The sequence below is a fragment of the Ahaetulla prasina genome, chromosome 1 (assembly GCF_028640845.1).
Source record: "Ahaetulla prasina isolate Xishuangbanna chromosome 1, ASM2864084v1, whole genome shotgun sequence".
Classification (NCBI taxonomy): Eukaryota; Metazoa; Chordata; class Lepidosauria; order Squamata; family Colubridae; genus Ahaetulla; species Ahaetulla prasina.
Window position 1 is genome coordinate 254,813,140 of NC_080539.1, and position 15,423 is coordinate 254,828,562.

The following is a 15,423-nucleotide window of genomic DNA, read 5'->3' on the forward strand; positions in this document are numbered from 1 at the left end:
ACAAATATTGATGTTGCAGTAGGGGCTATTTTGTTAAAAGCTGTAGTAAAAGCACAGATCTTGCTTTTACATGCCTATCATTTGAGCAAGTTATATACATTGGAACAGCACCAATTATTAGGAATCATTGCCAGTTAAAATGTAATCTTTGAAACTTGAAGGAAAAACTCAACATAGAATGGAAATATTCCATTACAACACTGAATACCTATGAACACCTGGATAGGTGAGTGAATGTCAGAACGTTTTTGGGAATGACCTTGAGGGATGAGGGGAAGGGATGCTGCCTAGAGAATGATCAAACAAAAAGAGACTGCCATAAAGCCTATTAAAAATGCGAGTGAAATACAACGGTTCGTAATAACAAATGCACACACTATTTTGCGCCACCCATAAAAATGGTCTTCGGCTTCAGTGGTTATCAACTCCAAGAAAGAGAGTGTCCTCTGCCATTTTAAATCATGTTACCATTAATAATGCATTGACTTGTAACTTTGTACTTGGCTTAATTTTTTTAAAATTTTATTTACTATTGTAATTATGACTTTAAAGGGTAAATCCAATGCAAGTGCTGATGACCCTTCGAAGTTTAGGAAAACAATCATGATTGAAAATAAAATGGAAAGAATAAAGTGATCAGAAAGAAGTGAAATGCCATTGGTCATTCTAAAAGCATTAGGTTGCCACCAGTCAATGATCGGAACAATTTTAAAGGACTCCTAAACCGAAGAACTGACCAATGAAGACTTTAGGGAACTGTAACAGGAGATAATAGCATTTAAAGAAGAAGACTGAGACCTTAAAACTCCGTAACAAAAGGTTTTGATGAAAGAGTTAGATGAAGCCTTTCATCTCATCAAATCAGGAATGGCAGAGCAAGATCTTAATACAAAGAGATTCACCAAAGTTTACTATATAGTTATCAAGGACTTCAGCTTTATAAGGTCATACAAACCTCTCTTGATGCCAACTTCAAGTAATTGGCTCCAGTAATAGCAATAGCTCTACCACTACCATTTAGACTTATATACTGCTTCACAGTGCTTTACAGCCCTTTCTGTGGTTTACAGAGTTAACCTATTGCCCCTAGCGATCTGGGTCCTCATTTTACCAACCTTGGAAGGATGAAAGGCTGAGTCAACCTTGAGCCACTCAGAATCGAACTCCTGGAGTGAGCAGTGAGTTAACCCTGCAGTACTGCATTCTAACCACTGTGCCACCACCAGAGGTGGGTTTCAGTAGGTTCTGACCAGTTCTGGAGAACCGGTAGAGGAAATTTTGAGTAGTTCGGAGAACCAGTAGTAAAAATTCTGACTGGCCCTGCCCGCATCTATTCTCTGCTTCCCGAGTCCCAGCTGATCGGGAGGAAATGAGGATTTTGCAGTAATCTTTCCCTGGAGTGGGGACGGAATGGAGATTTTACAGTTTCCTTCCCCAGCCACGCCCACCAAGCCACACCCACCAAGCCATGCCACGCCCACCAAGCCACACCCACAGAACCGGTAGTAAAATAATTTGAAACCCACCACTGGCCACCACAGCTCTTGTAACCGTTCTTCTCCAGCAGTAGAATCAAACTCTGACTCTCTAGCACAAGGTTCATCCTCTCCAACATCAGGTCCATCCTCTCTGGCTCTAAGTTTATCCTCTCTAGGACCTGATCCATCCTCTTTGATATCAGGTCCATCTCTTCAGCACCAGGCCCATGTGTGGTAGAATCTGGCACTGAGTTATGAGAGGAAGGAATAAAGAGACACATCAACCTTGAATCATTTCTATGTAGGTGTTGTGCCTCATCCGCTTTCCCCGCAGCCGGGGCCTTCTTATCTGCTTCCGAACGCTGAGGAATGTCCTAGCATGCCTCCCGGCCCCAGCCCTGGCTCCATGCCCAGACAGGCTGAGGAGGAAGAAGTACCTCCAGCCCCCAGCTCTGGCTCCATGCCCAGGCAAACGGAGCAACTAGACCCCTTCCCCTCCCCCACAGCATGTGAGCCTGAGGAAGGTCAATTACCAACAGCTGCAGACTGGAGTGACCCTCGCTTCAGAAGAATTGATAGGCGGCGGCGACAGAAGGAAGGGAGGGGCAGGCCTGGATAAGTGCTGAGTCATGGAGCCACACCCCTTGGCCTATATAAAGGATCTGCTTTCTGGCATTCTCTGAGTCAGGCAAAGTCTAACATATCTTGCTGAAGTCACTTTCTGGTCTCCTGCCTGCCTTGAGAACTTTGCTAGGACTTTGGCAGAGCTGCAGAGGCACGCCTGATTCGGATTTCCCTGACCCGGTCGTCAGCGGAGGAGTGGGACACGACAGTAGGAAGAGACACAGAAAGGATCCTGCCTATTTCTTCACAACACTTAACCGATAGTTATGCAGGCTGTGTTTTAGACTGGCAAGATTCTATCTATTAGGTGAACAGCAATAAAGTAACTAATTGAGCAATTAATTGTGTGGTTCGTGGTTTCCTGCATCTTATATCATCCTCTTCAACATCAGGCTCATTCTCTCTAGCACCAGGTCCCTCCAGTCCAATATGACATCTATTTTCTCCAATATCGGGTGCCTGTATTTGCAATCAAAACAACCCTCAAAGAAGATCGACAGTTGATACGTCGGACATTTCTTCATTGTGCCCATGAAAATCCATCTGATATTCCACAGATCCTTGGTAATAGCTGTTGTTCCACCTTGTGACAAGATCCAGGATGAGCCAGAGGTATGAGGTAGCCCACAACTGACTTATAGAAAGCTCCAAAGTCTCATTGATAGGAAAGGACATGGGACTGCAGAGTAGCCTGGTCTTTGCATTTTCCTCTGAAGTTCTTTGCATGGGCAAATACAAAGAATGTTAACTTATCAATATTATATACTGTACCCCCTGAAGAGTAAATCCTCAGAGCAGCAGGAGGTCTTATTATTCAGATTTAGAAGCTGAAGAATTTAGTCAGACTGAATTTCAGCCTCCGTCACGGGAATTAGCTGAAGAGAATGTTTCTGAGGAGAACCAAATGCAGGCTGAGTAAACTGATCTAGAGCCTGACCCAGAGAAGAACTCGAGCTCAGGAACATGTCACAAATTATAAAGAAGGAAGTCAAGCATCTACTTTAAAGAAAGAAGCATGATTCAGCCAATAAGTCAAGCAGGTAAGCTTATAAAATTCTAATTCTAATGTAGCAATTCTAATTTTCCATCTATGATTATGCTTCCATAGTGTTACAATGTGTTACTCAACTGCTTTGAAACTCATCAAATGTGATACTCAACACATTTTGATATGAAAATTTTGTCCTGGTACTCATTGTTTGTTTGGTACTCATCGTGCAAGTTCAAACTTGTCACTGTCAGTTGCTTTGTGACTGACTACATCATTCCTTATGGGAAAAAATTGTTTGGTATTCAGCATTTCTGGTACTCATCATGCCTCCCTGAACCAATTAACAATGAGTACTGAGGTATCACTGTCTTTGGTTACCTGAAAATGGTCTGGAAATGGACTAATCAATCATTGTTCTGAACCTGAGGTTTGTCTTGCTGGGCTTTATTTTTTACAAAAGTGTTTGTGCCTGTTTTCCATGCAGAGCAATATGCAGTACAGGTAGTCCTTGACTTACAACCAGAATTGAACCCCAAACTTCTGTTGCTAAGCAAGACAGTTGTGGTGAGCTTTGCCCCATTTTATGACTTTTCTTGCCACTTTTGTTAAGTGAATCACTGCAGTTGTTAGTAACATTTACAGCAACACATCCAGAAAAGATTGTGGGGAAAGTGAAAGAGCTATTGTTACAGAGTCCTCTGACCTGAACCTACAAGCCTACATTCAGGCCTCCCTCAGTCAGAAACTGGTTGGCCACCCTAATGAAAGACCTGTGAAAGGATTTGTGTACAAGCAACACGCCCTTCTTTTCTCATAGATCTCTTGGAGGCTTTTGATCTTGTCATCCTCAGTATCCTTCTGTACTGCTTGCAATACAGAATACAGTTGAAAGCAGTATTTTACAATGTTTATAAGTGCCTGCTTTAGACATCACTGATGCTGCACACAGGAACACGTGTCTGTCAGTCAGAGATGATTGCATAACTGTTGCATTTATAATTTTGTGAATGTTAATGTTCTGGCTAGGGGCTAATAGGGGCTAATGTGCCTTGCCTGCTGCCCCCCCCAAGTCAGATCAACTAATCAGCATGCAGGATGTGCATCTTCATAAATATGTAGTTGAGTTTTGGTCTGTCTGTGACCATCCACAACCTATTCTTATCTACCAATCCTTTTGCAGCATAGATATGCATCAATGCATATGCATGGTCAAGCTTAAGTGGTTATGACCAGTCACTAGTGGAAAAGAAGAAGTGTTGCTTGTACACAAATCCTTGGATGCTCTGTTATACAGTAGTTCAGGCTTATTCCAATCAATCAATCAATCAATCAATCAAGCAGGAGACCCTATACAATTTGAGATAAGTGACTGCCCAGTTTCTTCTTTAAAACCTCCAGTGATGAAGTACCACAACTTCTGAAGGCAAGCTGTCCCACTAGCTAATTGTTCTCACTGTTAGGAAGTTTCTCCTTAATTCCAGGTTGCTTCTCTCCTTGATTAGTTTCCATCCATTGTTTCTTGTCCTGCCTTCTGGTGCTTTAGAAAATAAGTTGACTCCCTCTTCTTTGTGGCAGCCCCAGATACTAGAATACTGCTATTATGTCACCCCTAGTCATTCTTTTCTCTAGACTAGCCCTACCCAGTTCTTACAACCGTTCTTCATATGTTTTTGTCTCCAGGCCTTTAATTATCCTAGTTGCTCTTTTCTGCACTTTTTCCAAAGCCTCAACATCTTTTTTGTAATGTGGTGACCAAAACTGGATGCAATATTCGAGGTGTGATCTTACTAAGGTTTATAAAGTGGTACTAATATTTCACATAATACTAACTCTTCACCCCACTGCTTACTCCCTAAGCTTGTTCAACTTTCACATGAAGCTGCTACGAAAGATAATCCAGCAGCTGAGTATGAAATATTGCTGGTATGTCAATAATATCTAGTTGTACATCTGCACCACAAGTCAATGGGAGATGCTGTAAATGTCCTGACTCTGTGTCTAGAGACTGTCAAGTTCCAGATGATAGACAGACAGACCTAGATACAATGTAAGCAAAATGGGATGGCTATTAATTCAGGAACCTACTGATTCCAAGGTTATGTTCTCTTTGAATCTCAATAAGGTTGTGCAGCCCTAGAGACAGGAGGCTCACAATCTTGAGGCCATAGTCTTCTCAACTCACATATCCTGCTCATGCCTTGCTTTTACTCTACTATAAAGACAGTGCCCCAACAGAAACTTTATTTAAACAGGATGCACAGAGGTTAGTCACTCATACTCTTAGAACCTCTTGTTTGGATTATTGTAATTTGGTCTACATGGAGTTGACTTTGAATATCTCTGAAAACTTCAGGTGGTCCAAAATGCAGTAGTCTACATGCTTACCAGTTATTCTTACTTTGTTAAACCATTGCTGTGGGAGCTGAACTGGTTAGCCATAAGTTGGCTCAGTCTGGCAATTCCATTCAGAAAATATGATTGGGATAGCAACGAATAGCTGATAATAAAGAGAAAGCTTTCAACACTTGTTTTACCTTTATTGATGGTAACTTGATCAGACAAGCTCAGCTATTTCTTTTAATAGCTTTTAATAAGCTAAGGGTTTTTTAAAGGACTTTTATTTTATTTTATTTTTTAAATGGGAAGTCAGCTAGTAAAATGCTAGCCTTCAAATATACTCATTTTTTTAAAAAACTCTTGAGCGAGATATCCCAGAAATATTCTTTTAAAAATAAAAAATAATAATACACTTGCAAATCAACTGCTGGCATTTTTTCAGTTATAGCATAGGATCTTAGGTTGTACAACATGTATTGGAAAACATTGAATAGGGATCATTTCAGGAAATCATTCTATTTTCTTTCTATGTAAAAGAGAAGTGAGGGGAATTGTGTTGCTTCAGGATTAGGCATAGCTCAGTGGGTGGGACACTAATTAGATAACATTATTTGCAAACTCCTATTGGCAACTGGAGGGAAAGAAATGTTATATGTGTTAACATTGCTGTCTGCATTTCAAGCTTGTAAAAAGCAAAGTAAGGCAATTACAAGCTCTTTCATGAGAGGCAAAGAAGGGATAGTAGTGGAAGTGGTAGAAGCATGCATTTTGTACAATATATTTACAGCCCAGATGAAGAACTTAAACAAATTGATGGTGCTTTTTCATTGGTATGCTGGATTTAAACATAGTTCTTCCAAATGCAAGAATATTATCCCAGCCATTAAACAAGAAGTTTTTGGACAAAGGTTCACATCAAAACTCTCTAATATAAAATTGGTTTAATTCTAAAATGGCAACCCACTCATGAGTTTTGGGCCTAAGCATTTGTCATGAGAGTTGCAATCTAAATTTGCAGAAGAGAGACAATTGCCTTTCTATATGGGTGACAGGACTCGGTCTCTGATGCATGACTTTTTTTAAAACCACAAAAATCACAATGTTCATCAGAGACTTGTGTTAATTTTTGCCTGTCACATAAGAGACCTCCTTATTTTAACAAGTCTCCGAGGCATGCTATAATGAAAGTAACGGCCTACAAAGGGGGAAAAAAGTATAACCTACTGAAAAACTTTCCTAATTGTGTCATCCGTCAAACCCAAGAGATTCTTAGTTAATTACTTCTGCAAATTATATAAAAGCTTCTTCAAATCATCATCAGAGATATTATTTGGAAAGCTTGGAGGTAAACATATGTATTGCCAGATTTGGAACTAATTTCAGGGTTATATTTAATCTTTAAATGCAACATTATGTAAAACAACATTCATTACATTAATTCCAGCTGGAATTAGAATTTGCAAGAACTTATTGCTTTGTTGTTATTTAGAACAAAGAGGAGTAAGGTAATCCAATTGAAACGTTTTCACTGAAAACTTTCCACAAAATAAGATTCTCCATACAGTATTTTGTGCTGCTGTCCAAATCAGTACAGCTCTGGTTGACCAGAAATAGAATTTAAAAAGTTAAGTACAAATGGTTTATAACTAGGTTATGAAAAGGACTAAACATGAGCTGTCAGTTTCTTTGCTGAGAAACTATGCAGAACTAATTGATATCTATATTCCCGTTATTCATAAATGAAAGACAACCTATTTGCATTGTCATTCTTTTACGTTTTGTCGTGTTACAACATTTTTATTGTGGGGTTGCCTGAACTCAGTCACAAAATTTAGTAAGGGCAGATGGCAACTTGTTCTTTTGATTAGTGCTTTGAATGTTTGGCATTACAGTTCATGAAAACACTTTGAAAAATCAATAAACACATGCTGCATTGTTGCACATGATTATTATGAATGCTGAAATAGAATAAAGATCCATCTTGGAAGTTCTTTAATTGGCAACTTATTATACAAAAGAGACTCTCTTTATCAGAGATACATTATATTTAATCAAACATTGCCAATCCATAATGTATGGCATTGAAAAATCTTCACCTAAACTGTGATAAGAATTTTGTATATAAAAACAAAACTATTTTCATTCTGTGATCAACAATAATAAGATAATAATATGCCAAGTTGCTAATGGTAGCTTTAAGGGGAAAATCCCTCAATAGTAAAGACACACACACACCCCGGATTATTTAAGACGACTTCAGAACCAGAAGCTGCAAAGAAAAGAGAATAGAAGCTGATGTTATGTTTCTAAAAACACAGGTAAGAAATGAAAATATCTCCTATTCTGTAACCCACACTATATATCAAAGACTATAGATAATAAAGTAATTGTATGTGCTTTGATTGTTCCTAATGAAAATGTTTTATAAATGGAATAAGTCAGGCAGCCAGTCTAATGCTATTAATTTAGCAATAAAAAGAAGTATTCTTGCCCCCTTAATGCCTGATCAAAATGTTCTGCTTACCAAATAAAAGAAGAGATATGTATAATACATACCTGTGAGACCAAATTTACCTTTAAAAATGTTTGCTATGTTATCTTGACTGAGAAAGACTAGTTGGTGAAGTATGTAATAAAGAATGACTTCCTCTCAGTCATCAGAAAGTACAGCACAATAGTCAAATATACAAGTTCAACTTAAATTTCCAAAGATGTCATTTTCATACATTTTTGTTCTTTCTCCTTTTAACAGACCACAGGACTTAAATGAAGAGTGAAAATCAAACTGTGAATCCAGAATTTCATTTCCAACCATTCACAACCATCCCAGAGATGAAATGGCTGATCTTCTGGACTTTTCTGATTCTCTACTTGCTCAGCCTACTTGGGAATGTGTCCGTTGTTTTCATCATTTACACTGTAAGCTCTCTCCATATCCCAATGTATTTTTTCTTGGGTAACCTCGCATTTCTGGAGATCACCTACTCTACCACCATTGCCCCCTTAACTTTGGCTAATCTTGCTTCAGTGAGAAAGATCTCCATTTCTTTGGGTGGGTGTGGCACCCAGATGTTTTGGTTTACCGTGCTGGGGGGCTCAGATTGCCTCCTGCTGGCTATCATGGCTTATGATCGATGTGTGGCAATTTGCCGCCCACTAAGTTACCCTCTCATTATGACCTGGAGAATGTGTATGAGTCTTGTAGTTGGGATAGTGGCCATGTCTGGGACCTGTGCTTTAGTGTGGGGTCTCCTCATCCTGACTCTGACTTTCTGTGGCAATGATATGTCAATCAGAAATTTTTACTGTGATTATCCTGCTCTAATGAAAGCGGCATGTGGAGACACTCACGGCCAGCAACTTGGCCTTTATATTGCAAGTACTATTTTCTTGGCTGTCCCCTTCACACTAATCTTCATGTCCTATGTCATCATCACAATGACCATCCTACGCATCCCTTCTGCCTTGGGGCGTCAACGAGCATTCTCTACTTGTTCCTCCCATATAATGGTTGTCCTTATGCAGTATAGCTGTAGTGGTTTAATATTCCTATTCCCTGGTTCCTGGCTCTCTGCAGAGCAAGTTCGGGTGGTGTCTGTCTTCTACACTTTTGTCACCCCTGTATTAAACCCTCTGATTTATAGCATGAGGAACAAAGAGTTAAAAGATGCAATGAACAGGTCCTTCAGAAGAATAATGCTGCCTGAGAAGAAATCAGACAATGTTGTCGATAAGACACTGTAAGCCGCCCTGAGTCTTCGGAGAAGGGCGGGATATAAATGTAAATAAAAAAAAGAGAGAGAGAGAAAAGAGGCACCAACTATAATAACAATATGGTGGGATCAAGAGGACAAGAAACTGATGGGTAGGCTATCCACATGCTTTAAACTTCTCTGTGTTATCATAATCTCTGCAAAGCCCAATAGCTGAAATTATGCCTGTGAACCGCCCTGAGTCCTACGGGAGATGGTGCGGTATATAAGTTTGATTAATAAATAAATAAATAAATAAATTCTTTCCAACTCCTTTATTTATTGGCAGTAGACATAGAAAATGCCCATACTCTATGGAATGTACAGTAATAATGGGTACATGTGTGTGTGCTGCACGCACACAAACTTTCTCCCAAAAGTTTCTATCCCAGAGAAGTAACTATATTGAATTCTACTGCATAGTGCAACACTAATGCAATATCAAGGGTTTTCAATTTAATTGTATAGAATGCGAAGGATGTGTGTTTTTGTTTTATTTTGTACACTGAAGATGGCATTTAATTTTGTTGTATGAGGTGCAATGATAATAACGTATTCTTCAATCGGGGTGCATACATGTTGCCTCTGAGTATATGTGCATATCTGTATGAGAGAGAAGACAGGGTTGCATATATGTTACTTCCCTAGCTTCTACTCTCTCCTTGTATGTGTTTGTGCTTGGACATGTATACCTCTATACATCGTTTATTTTAGGTCTTATGAACAAGAGGGAGGATGCCTCTCCCCCCTTTTCTCTCTCTCTGTCTCTCTGTCTCTCTCTTTCCTTCCTTCCTTCCTTCCTTCCTTCCTTCCTTCCTTCCTTCCTTCCTTCCTTCCTTCCTTCCTTCCTCCCTCCCTCCCTCCCTCCCTCCCTTTCTTTTTCTTCCTTTCTTTCTGTCTCTCCCTGTCTCTCTCTCTCTCTCTCTCTCTCTGTCTCTCTGTTTCTTTCTTTCTTCACTCAGCCCCACCAAATTTGGTCTTGTTCTGTTCCTTATTCAGAGAGGTTTTTTTTCTACTGGTGGAAGGCGAGGTAAAGTTATGTAATTTCTTCCCCACATTTCATCCCATAAATAAAATGTCTTTTGTCTATTGTGTATGTTGTATAATTGTGCTACCTGCCACCTCCCTAGACCTGAAACATGGATATTTTTGTCTGTGAGGCAAGCAAACATTATTCTGCTAGGATACCCCTCTTGGGAACCACCTCCATGCATAGCTTTCGTGCAGCTCCCAAATCAGCTCATGTGATTCCACCCACTGTCACTTCTGTTTTCAGCATTTGAGGCCATTTATTGTGCATCTCAGCTGAGGTGCATCTGGTGTCTTGCAGCTGGTCTTCCATTCCAAGTGTGGTGGTCTGGGAATCTTGGGAGGAGCTAATGCTTCCTTGTTGGCAGGATTTTCTTTCTCCTGGACTCTTAGATCCACCTCTTCCCTGTAGAGGGTTCACATTCTAATTTCTCAGCTTCACATTTTAATTTCACAGTTGTTTCAAACTGATCAGGGAGATCGAATTGTGGTGGCTTTGCAGTTCCCCTTGTCCTTCTCTTAACCCATCTTGTCATCTTTCATAAGTTTGTTTCCTGATTCAATCCATATTCATTCTTTTTATATAATTAAACCTCCTCAACATACTTCTTTTGTATAGGTCAGTCACTATTGTAGTCAATCTACATTTATTCACCACCCTATTATTCCTCATTGTCTGTTTTTGTTTTACATATTTAACGCATCTACTTCCCCCATATTCAATCTACAAGGAAATATGGTTACTTTTTATTGAAATGCATAGATAGAAAGTTTATGCATGGATTCATATCCATGGTATGTTTTTTGGGAGTAGCGGTTGCTTTGGTTTGCCTTTTTGCTTCAAAGCTCTGAGTGGGTATTTCCCACCTTATGTTTGGTATTCAGTTAATAAAAGTAAAAGCAATTTAAAACTCCTTGTCTTTCTTGAACCAGAAATGTCAAGGGCAAAAGCCAAAAGCTTCTATAGATGTTATACAGCATACTGATCAAAGGCAGTTTGAGCATGCACACACTCTACCAGCAGGTGCCAAACTAGAAAGAAAGAAAGAAAGAAAGAAAGAAAGAAAGAAAGAAAGAAAGAAAGAAAGAAAGAAAGAAGGAAGGAAGGAAGGAAGGAAGGAAGGAAGGAAGGAAGGAAGGAAGGAAGGAAGGAAGGAACTCACAACTGATAAGGAAACAAGTCAGCCCCAAAGTGAGAGGCAGATTTCCTTCTGCGTGTGAAAACATTAGAGACATATTTCTAGAAAGGGGTTGCAACACTTTTAATATGCACATTCAGCTAGGGCCCTAAGTGTTATTCTAATAAGCAGACCCTGCATTTAGAGCCAGAAGAGATAAGGAGATATAGCAGCAAATATCCTTGAGCCTGACCTCCTTTAAAGGCCTGGTCTCTGCAGCAAATTAATCACCGACAGGCTCAAATTTAGCACAATAATAAAAATTCCATCTTTAAAAAGTTGTTGCTTTAATAGTACCAAGAAGGATATCTATGAACCTAAATAAACATATAGTAATACTAGATTTATACAAGTAAATAAACGCATTAATATAACCCACCATCAGATCAAACATCTTTATGCCACCAGCACTTTCCAAGTTTTACTCTTTGCTACCACTCATGCCTTTTCAACCAGAATTCCATCAAACATGATAATCCCTCTGTAGTTTTTGCATTCAATCTCCTTTGCTTTGTGTAACAAAACAATGGCAGCATTATTCCATTCCACAGGCACAGATGTATTCTTCACACTCACACATTAGACAAGTCTTCTCACGATTATGCTGGTCTATGACCGTGATAAACATTTTACACAATTTCATTTGAATACTCTCATGCTTGTTATTATTTTCCTCATTTGCAAGAGTCCTCTTTGTAGACTTTAGTTCAGCATTTAATACCATCATTCCAGACACTCTTCTAACTAAGCTAAACCAGCTACAGGTACCTGAACAGACTTGTAAATGGATCACAAGCTTCCTAACAAATAGGAAGCAGCAGGTGAAGCTAAGCAGAATCACATCAGATACCTGTACAATTATTACAGGCCCCCCCCAAGGCTGTGTGCTCTCCCCACTTCTCTTCTCTCTGTATACCAATGACTGCATCTCCAACGATCCATCTGTTAAACTACTGAAGTTCGCAGATGACACAACAATAATCAATCTCATTCGAGAAAAATGATGAATCTACATACAGATGGGAGGTTGAACGATTAGCTTCAGGGTGTGACCAGAACAATCTGGAACTGAACACACGCAAAACCATAGAAATAGTGGTAGACTTTAGGAGAAACCCTTCCATACTTCCACCTCTCACAATACTAGACAACACAGTATCAACAGTAGAAACCTTCAAATTTCTAGGTTCTACCATATTGCGAGATCTAAAATGGACACCCAACATCAAAAATGTCCTCAAAAAAGCACAACAAAGAATGTTCTTTCTGCGCCAATTCAGAAAGATCAAACTGCCCAAGGAGTTGCTGATCCAGTTCTATAGAGGAATTATTGAGTCTGTCATCTGCACCTCTATAACTGTCTGGTTTGGTTCTGCAACCCAACAAGACAGACACAGACTTCAGAGAATAATTAGAACTGCAGAAAAAACAATTGCTACCAACTTGCCTTCCATTGAGGACCTGTATATTGTACGAATCAAAAAGAGGGCTGTGAAAATATTTACAGATCCCTCACATCCTGGACAACCTGTTTCAACTCCTACCCTAAAAATGACGCTATAGGGCACCGCACACCAGAACAACTAGATACCAGAACAGTTTTTTCCCGAATGCCATCACTGTGCTAAACAAATAATTCCTTCAACACTGTCAAACTATTTACTAAATCTGCACTACTATTAATCTTCTCATCATTCCTATCACCAATCTCTTTCCACTTATGACTCTATGACTGTAACTTTGTTGCTGGTAATCCTTATGATTTATATTGATATTGTTCCTGATCGCTTATTTGTACCCTATGATATTCATTAAGTGTTGTATCATTAAGTGTTAAATTTGTACCCTATGACTATCATTAAGTGTTGTAAGTGTTGTACCTTGATAAAAGTATCTTTTATTTTATGTACACTGAGAGCGTATGCACCAAGACAAATTCCTTGTGTGTCCAATCACACTTGGCCAATAAAAAAAATTCTATTCTATTCTATTCATTTTTTCCTGGACATTAACATTCATAGAATTTCTTTAAATTCCTCTCTCGGCCCTATCACTCTCACCCAAATCTCTGTATCACTTCCTGAATTCCATCACTTCAGCTGCATCCCAAATCATTTCACCATTATTATTTTTTATTCTATTCTTCTTGCTTATGGTTCCTTGTTTAGCTCATGTCACTACTTCCAAAACAATTCTACATTTTTATCTCTGCCTTTTAATTTAACAAACACAGTATCTGACCAAAACAACAAAAAATAAAGCAGTAAGTGAAACAAAATCAAGAGAAAATAATAGAAAATGGTACTGTACTGATCTTGGGAATATGACATTCTTAATGTACATATAGTACAACAACAAATAATCAGCATTTAAAATATTTATCCACCATGACATTTCTGCTAGGGGGAGTAATTTTATGAGCAGAAAAAGCCCCTTAATAATGGAACTATATTTGGAGCAATTGCACCATCCAAGGATGTAGTAGTTATATGGAAGGGAAGAAAAAACTAGTGAAAATAGATGAATTGTTGGTTGAGGGAAGATATTATTTGAAGGTTGATATTGTTATTCAGTAGAATAAATGTATTAAAGGAACAGATTGGGGTAAAAATAGAAGCAAATATATGTATCTCAGGGTTGAACTGTGGAGTCCCTCATGCTCTCTGAGCTTGGTTGTTTCCTTGCATATATTTTGTTATCATACTAGGTAGTCTCATCAGTACTGGGGTTTGTTCTTCATTTTTATATAGTAGTTTGCCCTGACAGTTTTGGTGGGGGTGTTGCTTTATCCTTGGCAGTTTCTTAATTAGGCTGTTGTTTACTACTTGTTCATCTGAGTTGGTAGTAAAAAAAACCACATAAACAAAATTGGCACACCATTCAAAAGAAACAACAACAAGAAAAAAGCTTGGAATCAAAAACATCAGAATACCTCTCCATCAGCAATCAACACACAAATAAACAGGGATTAATTACGGGATGAACATCAGACAAAGAATCAAGCACCAAACAATATCCTAATCAAGGAACTACCAACTTCTCCACACTTTCTTTCTATGCATCAATACCCAAGTCTTTCCTAAATTGGGGGGTTCTGTTTATAGTATAATGGGATGTAAGAATAATCTTGGGAGACAGGAGGAAAAGTTGCAGCCTAGACAATGGTTTGATAGGAGAGCTCTAAGGAGCCAAAAGGACATATTGGAGTGGAAAAGGTGTCTGAGAAAGAAGGGATTGTACCTAGTAGTACTCTAGAAAATAAGGCAGGGCAGAGGGGAAGTACTTTCAGACTTGCAAGCCTCTGTCAAAAGCCAACAAAGGATTTGGAGGGAGGGAGGGAGGGAGAGAGAGAGAGAGAGAGAGAACAACTGCCATGGTGCTGCAACATTCGTAATTTCAGGACTTTTTCATAAACACTAGGAGGCACTTATCTAAGTTTGAAGGGGGGGGGGGGTAAATGAACATCCGAAACTTGGGAATTACCTGTAATTACAATCCTGAAGGCAGCCTTCTTTTAGAGTGAGGTTATTTTCATGGCTGGCTGGGGAATTCTGAGAGTTGACATCTGCAAGTCTTAAATTTGCTAAGATTGGAGACTTCTGGTCTAAGACTCCTATGGCTAGTAGTAGGGAGATCTGCTGAGAGTTAGGTAAGGGCACATCTTCAGCAAGGTGTCTCTAGATATGGAATTAATTATACATTCTAGTGCCTATTATTATTTTCTTGTCCCCATTTTTCCTGGACATCGATAGCATTTCTTTAAATTCCTCTCTTTGACCTATCATTCCCACACAAATCTCTCATGGTGATCACAACCGTATGAAGCATTCCAAGTGTGGCCTCACTAATGCGGTATATAAGTGGCATTATCACTTCTCGTGATCTTGATGTTATCCCTCTGTTCATGCATCCCAAGACTACATTGGCTTTTTTGGCAGCGGCAGCACATAGCTGGCTCAAACTTAAGTGGTCATCTTAAAGTCATTTCAAAGTCACCAGGCTTGAGAAACAATGATTTAATCTTTTGAATAATT

At 39.1% G+C, this 15,423-nt stretch overlaps 1 protein-coding gene across 1 annotated transcript; it reads left to right on the plus strand.

The window, feature by feature from the left end:
• Positions 1 to 203: 203 nt before the first annotated feature.
• On the plus strand, positions 204 to 9,174 carry LOC131185042 (olfactory receptor 10V1-like). Its single transcript, XM_058157147.1, has 2 exons — positions 204 to 226; positions 8,183 to 9,174. Exon 2 carries the CDS (start codon positions 8,197 to 8,199, stop codon positions 9,172 to 9,174), a length of 978 nt encoding a protein of 325 aa, XP_058013130.1. The 5' UTR covers positions 204 to 226; positions 8,183 to 8,196.
• Positions 9,175 to 15,423: the final 6,249 nt, after the last annotated feature.

Bases quoted from the DNA above. Each gene is read 5' to 3' on its own strand.
- LOC131185042 (XM_058157147.1), top strand. From the start codon at position 8,197: ATGAAGAGTGAAAATCAAACTGTGAATCCAGAATTTCATTTCCAACCA.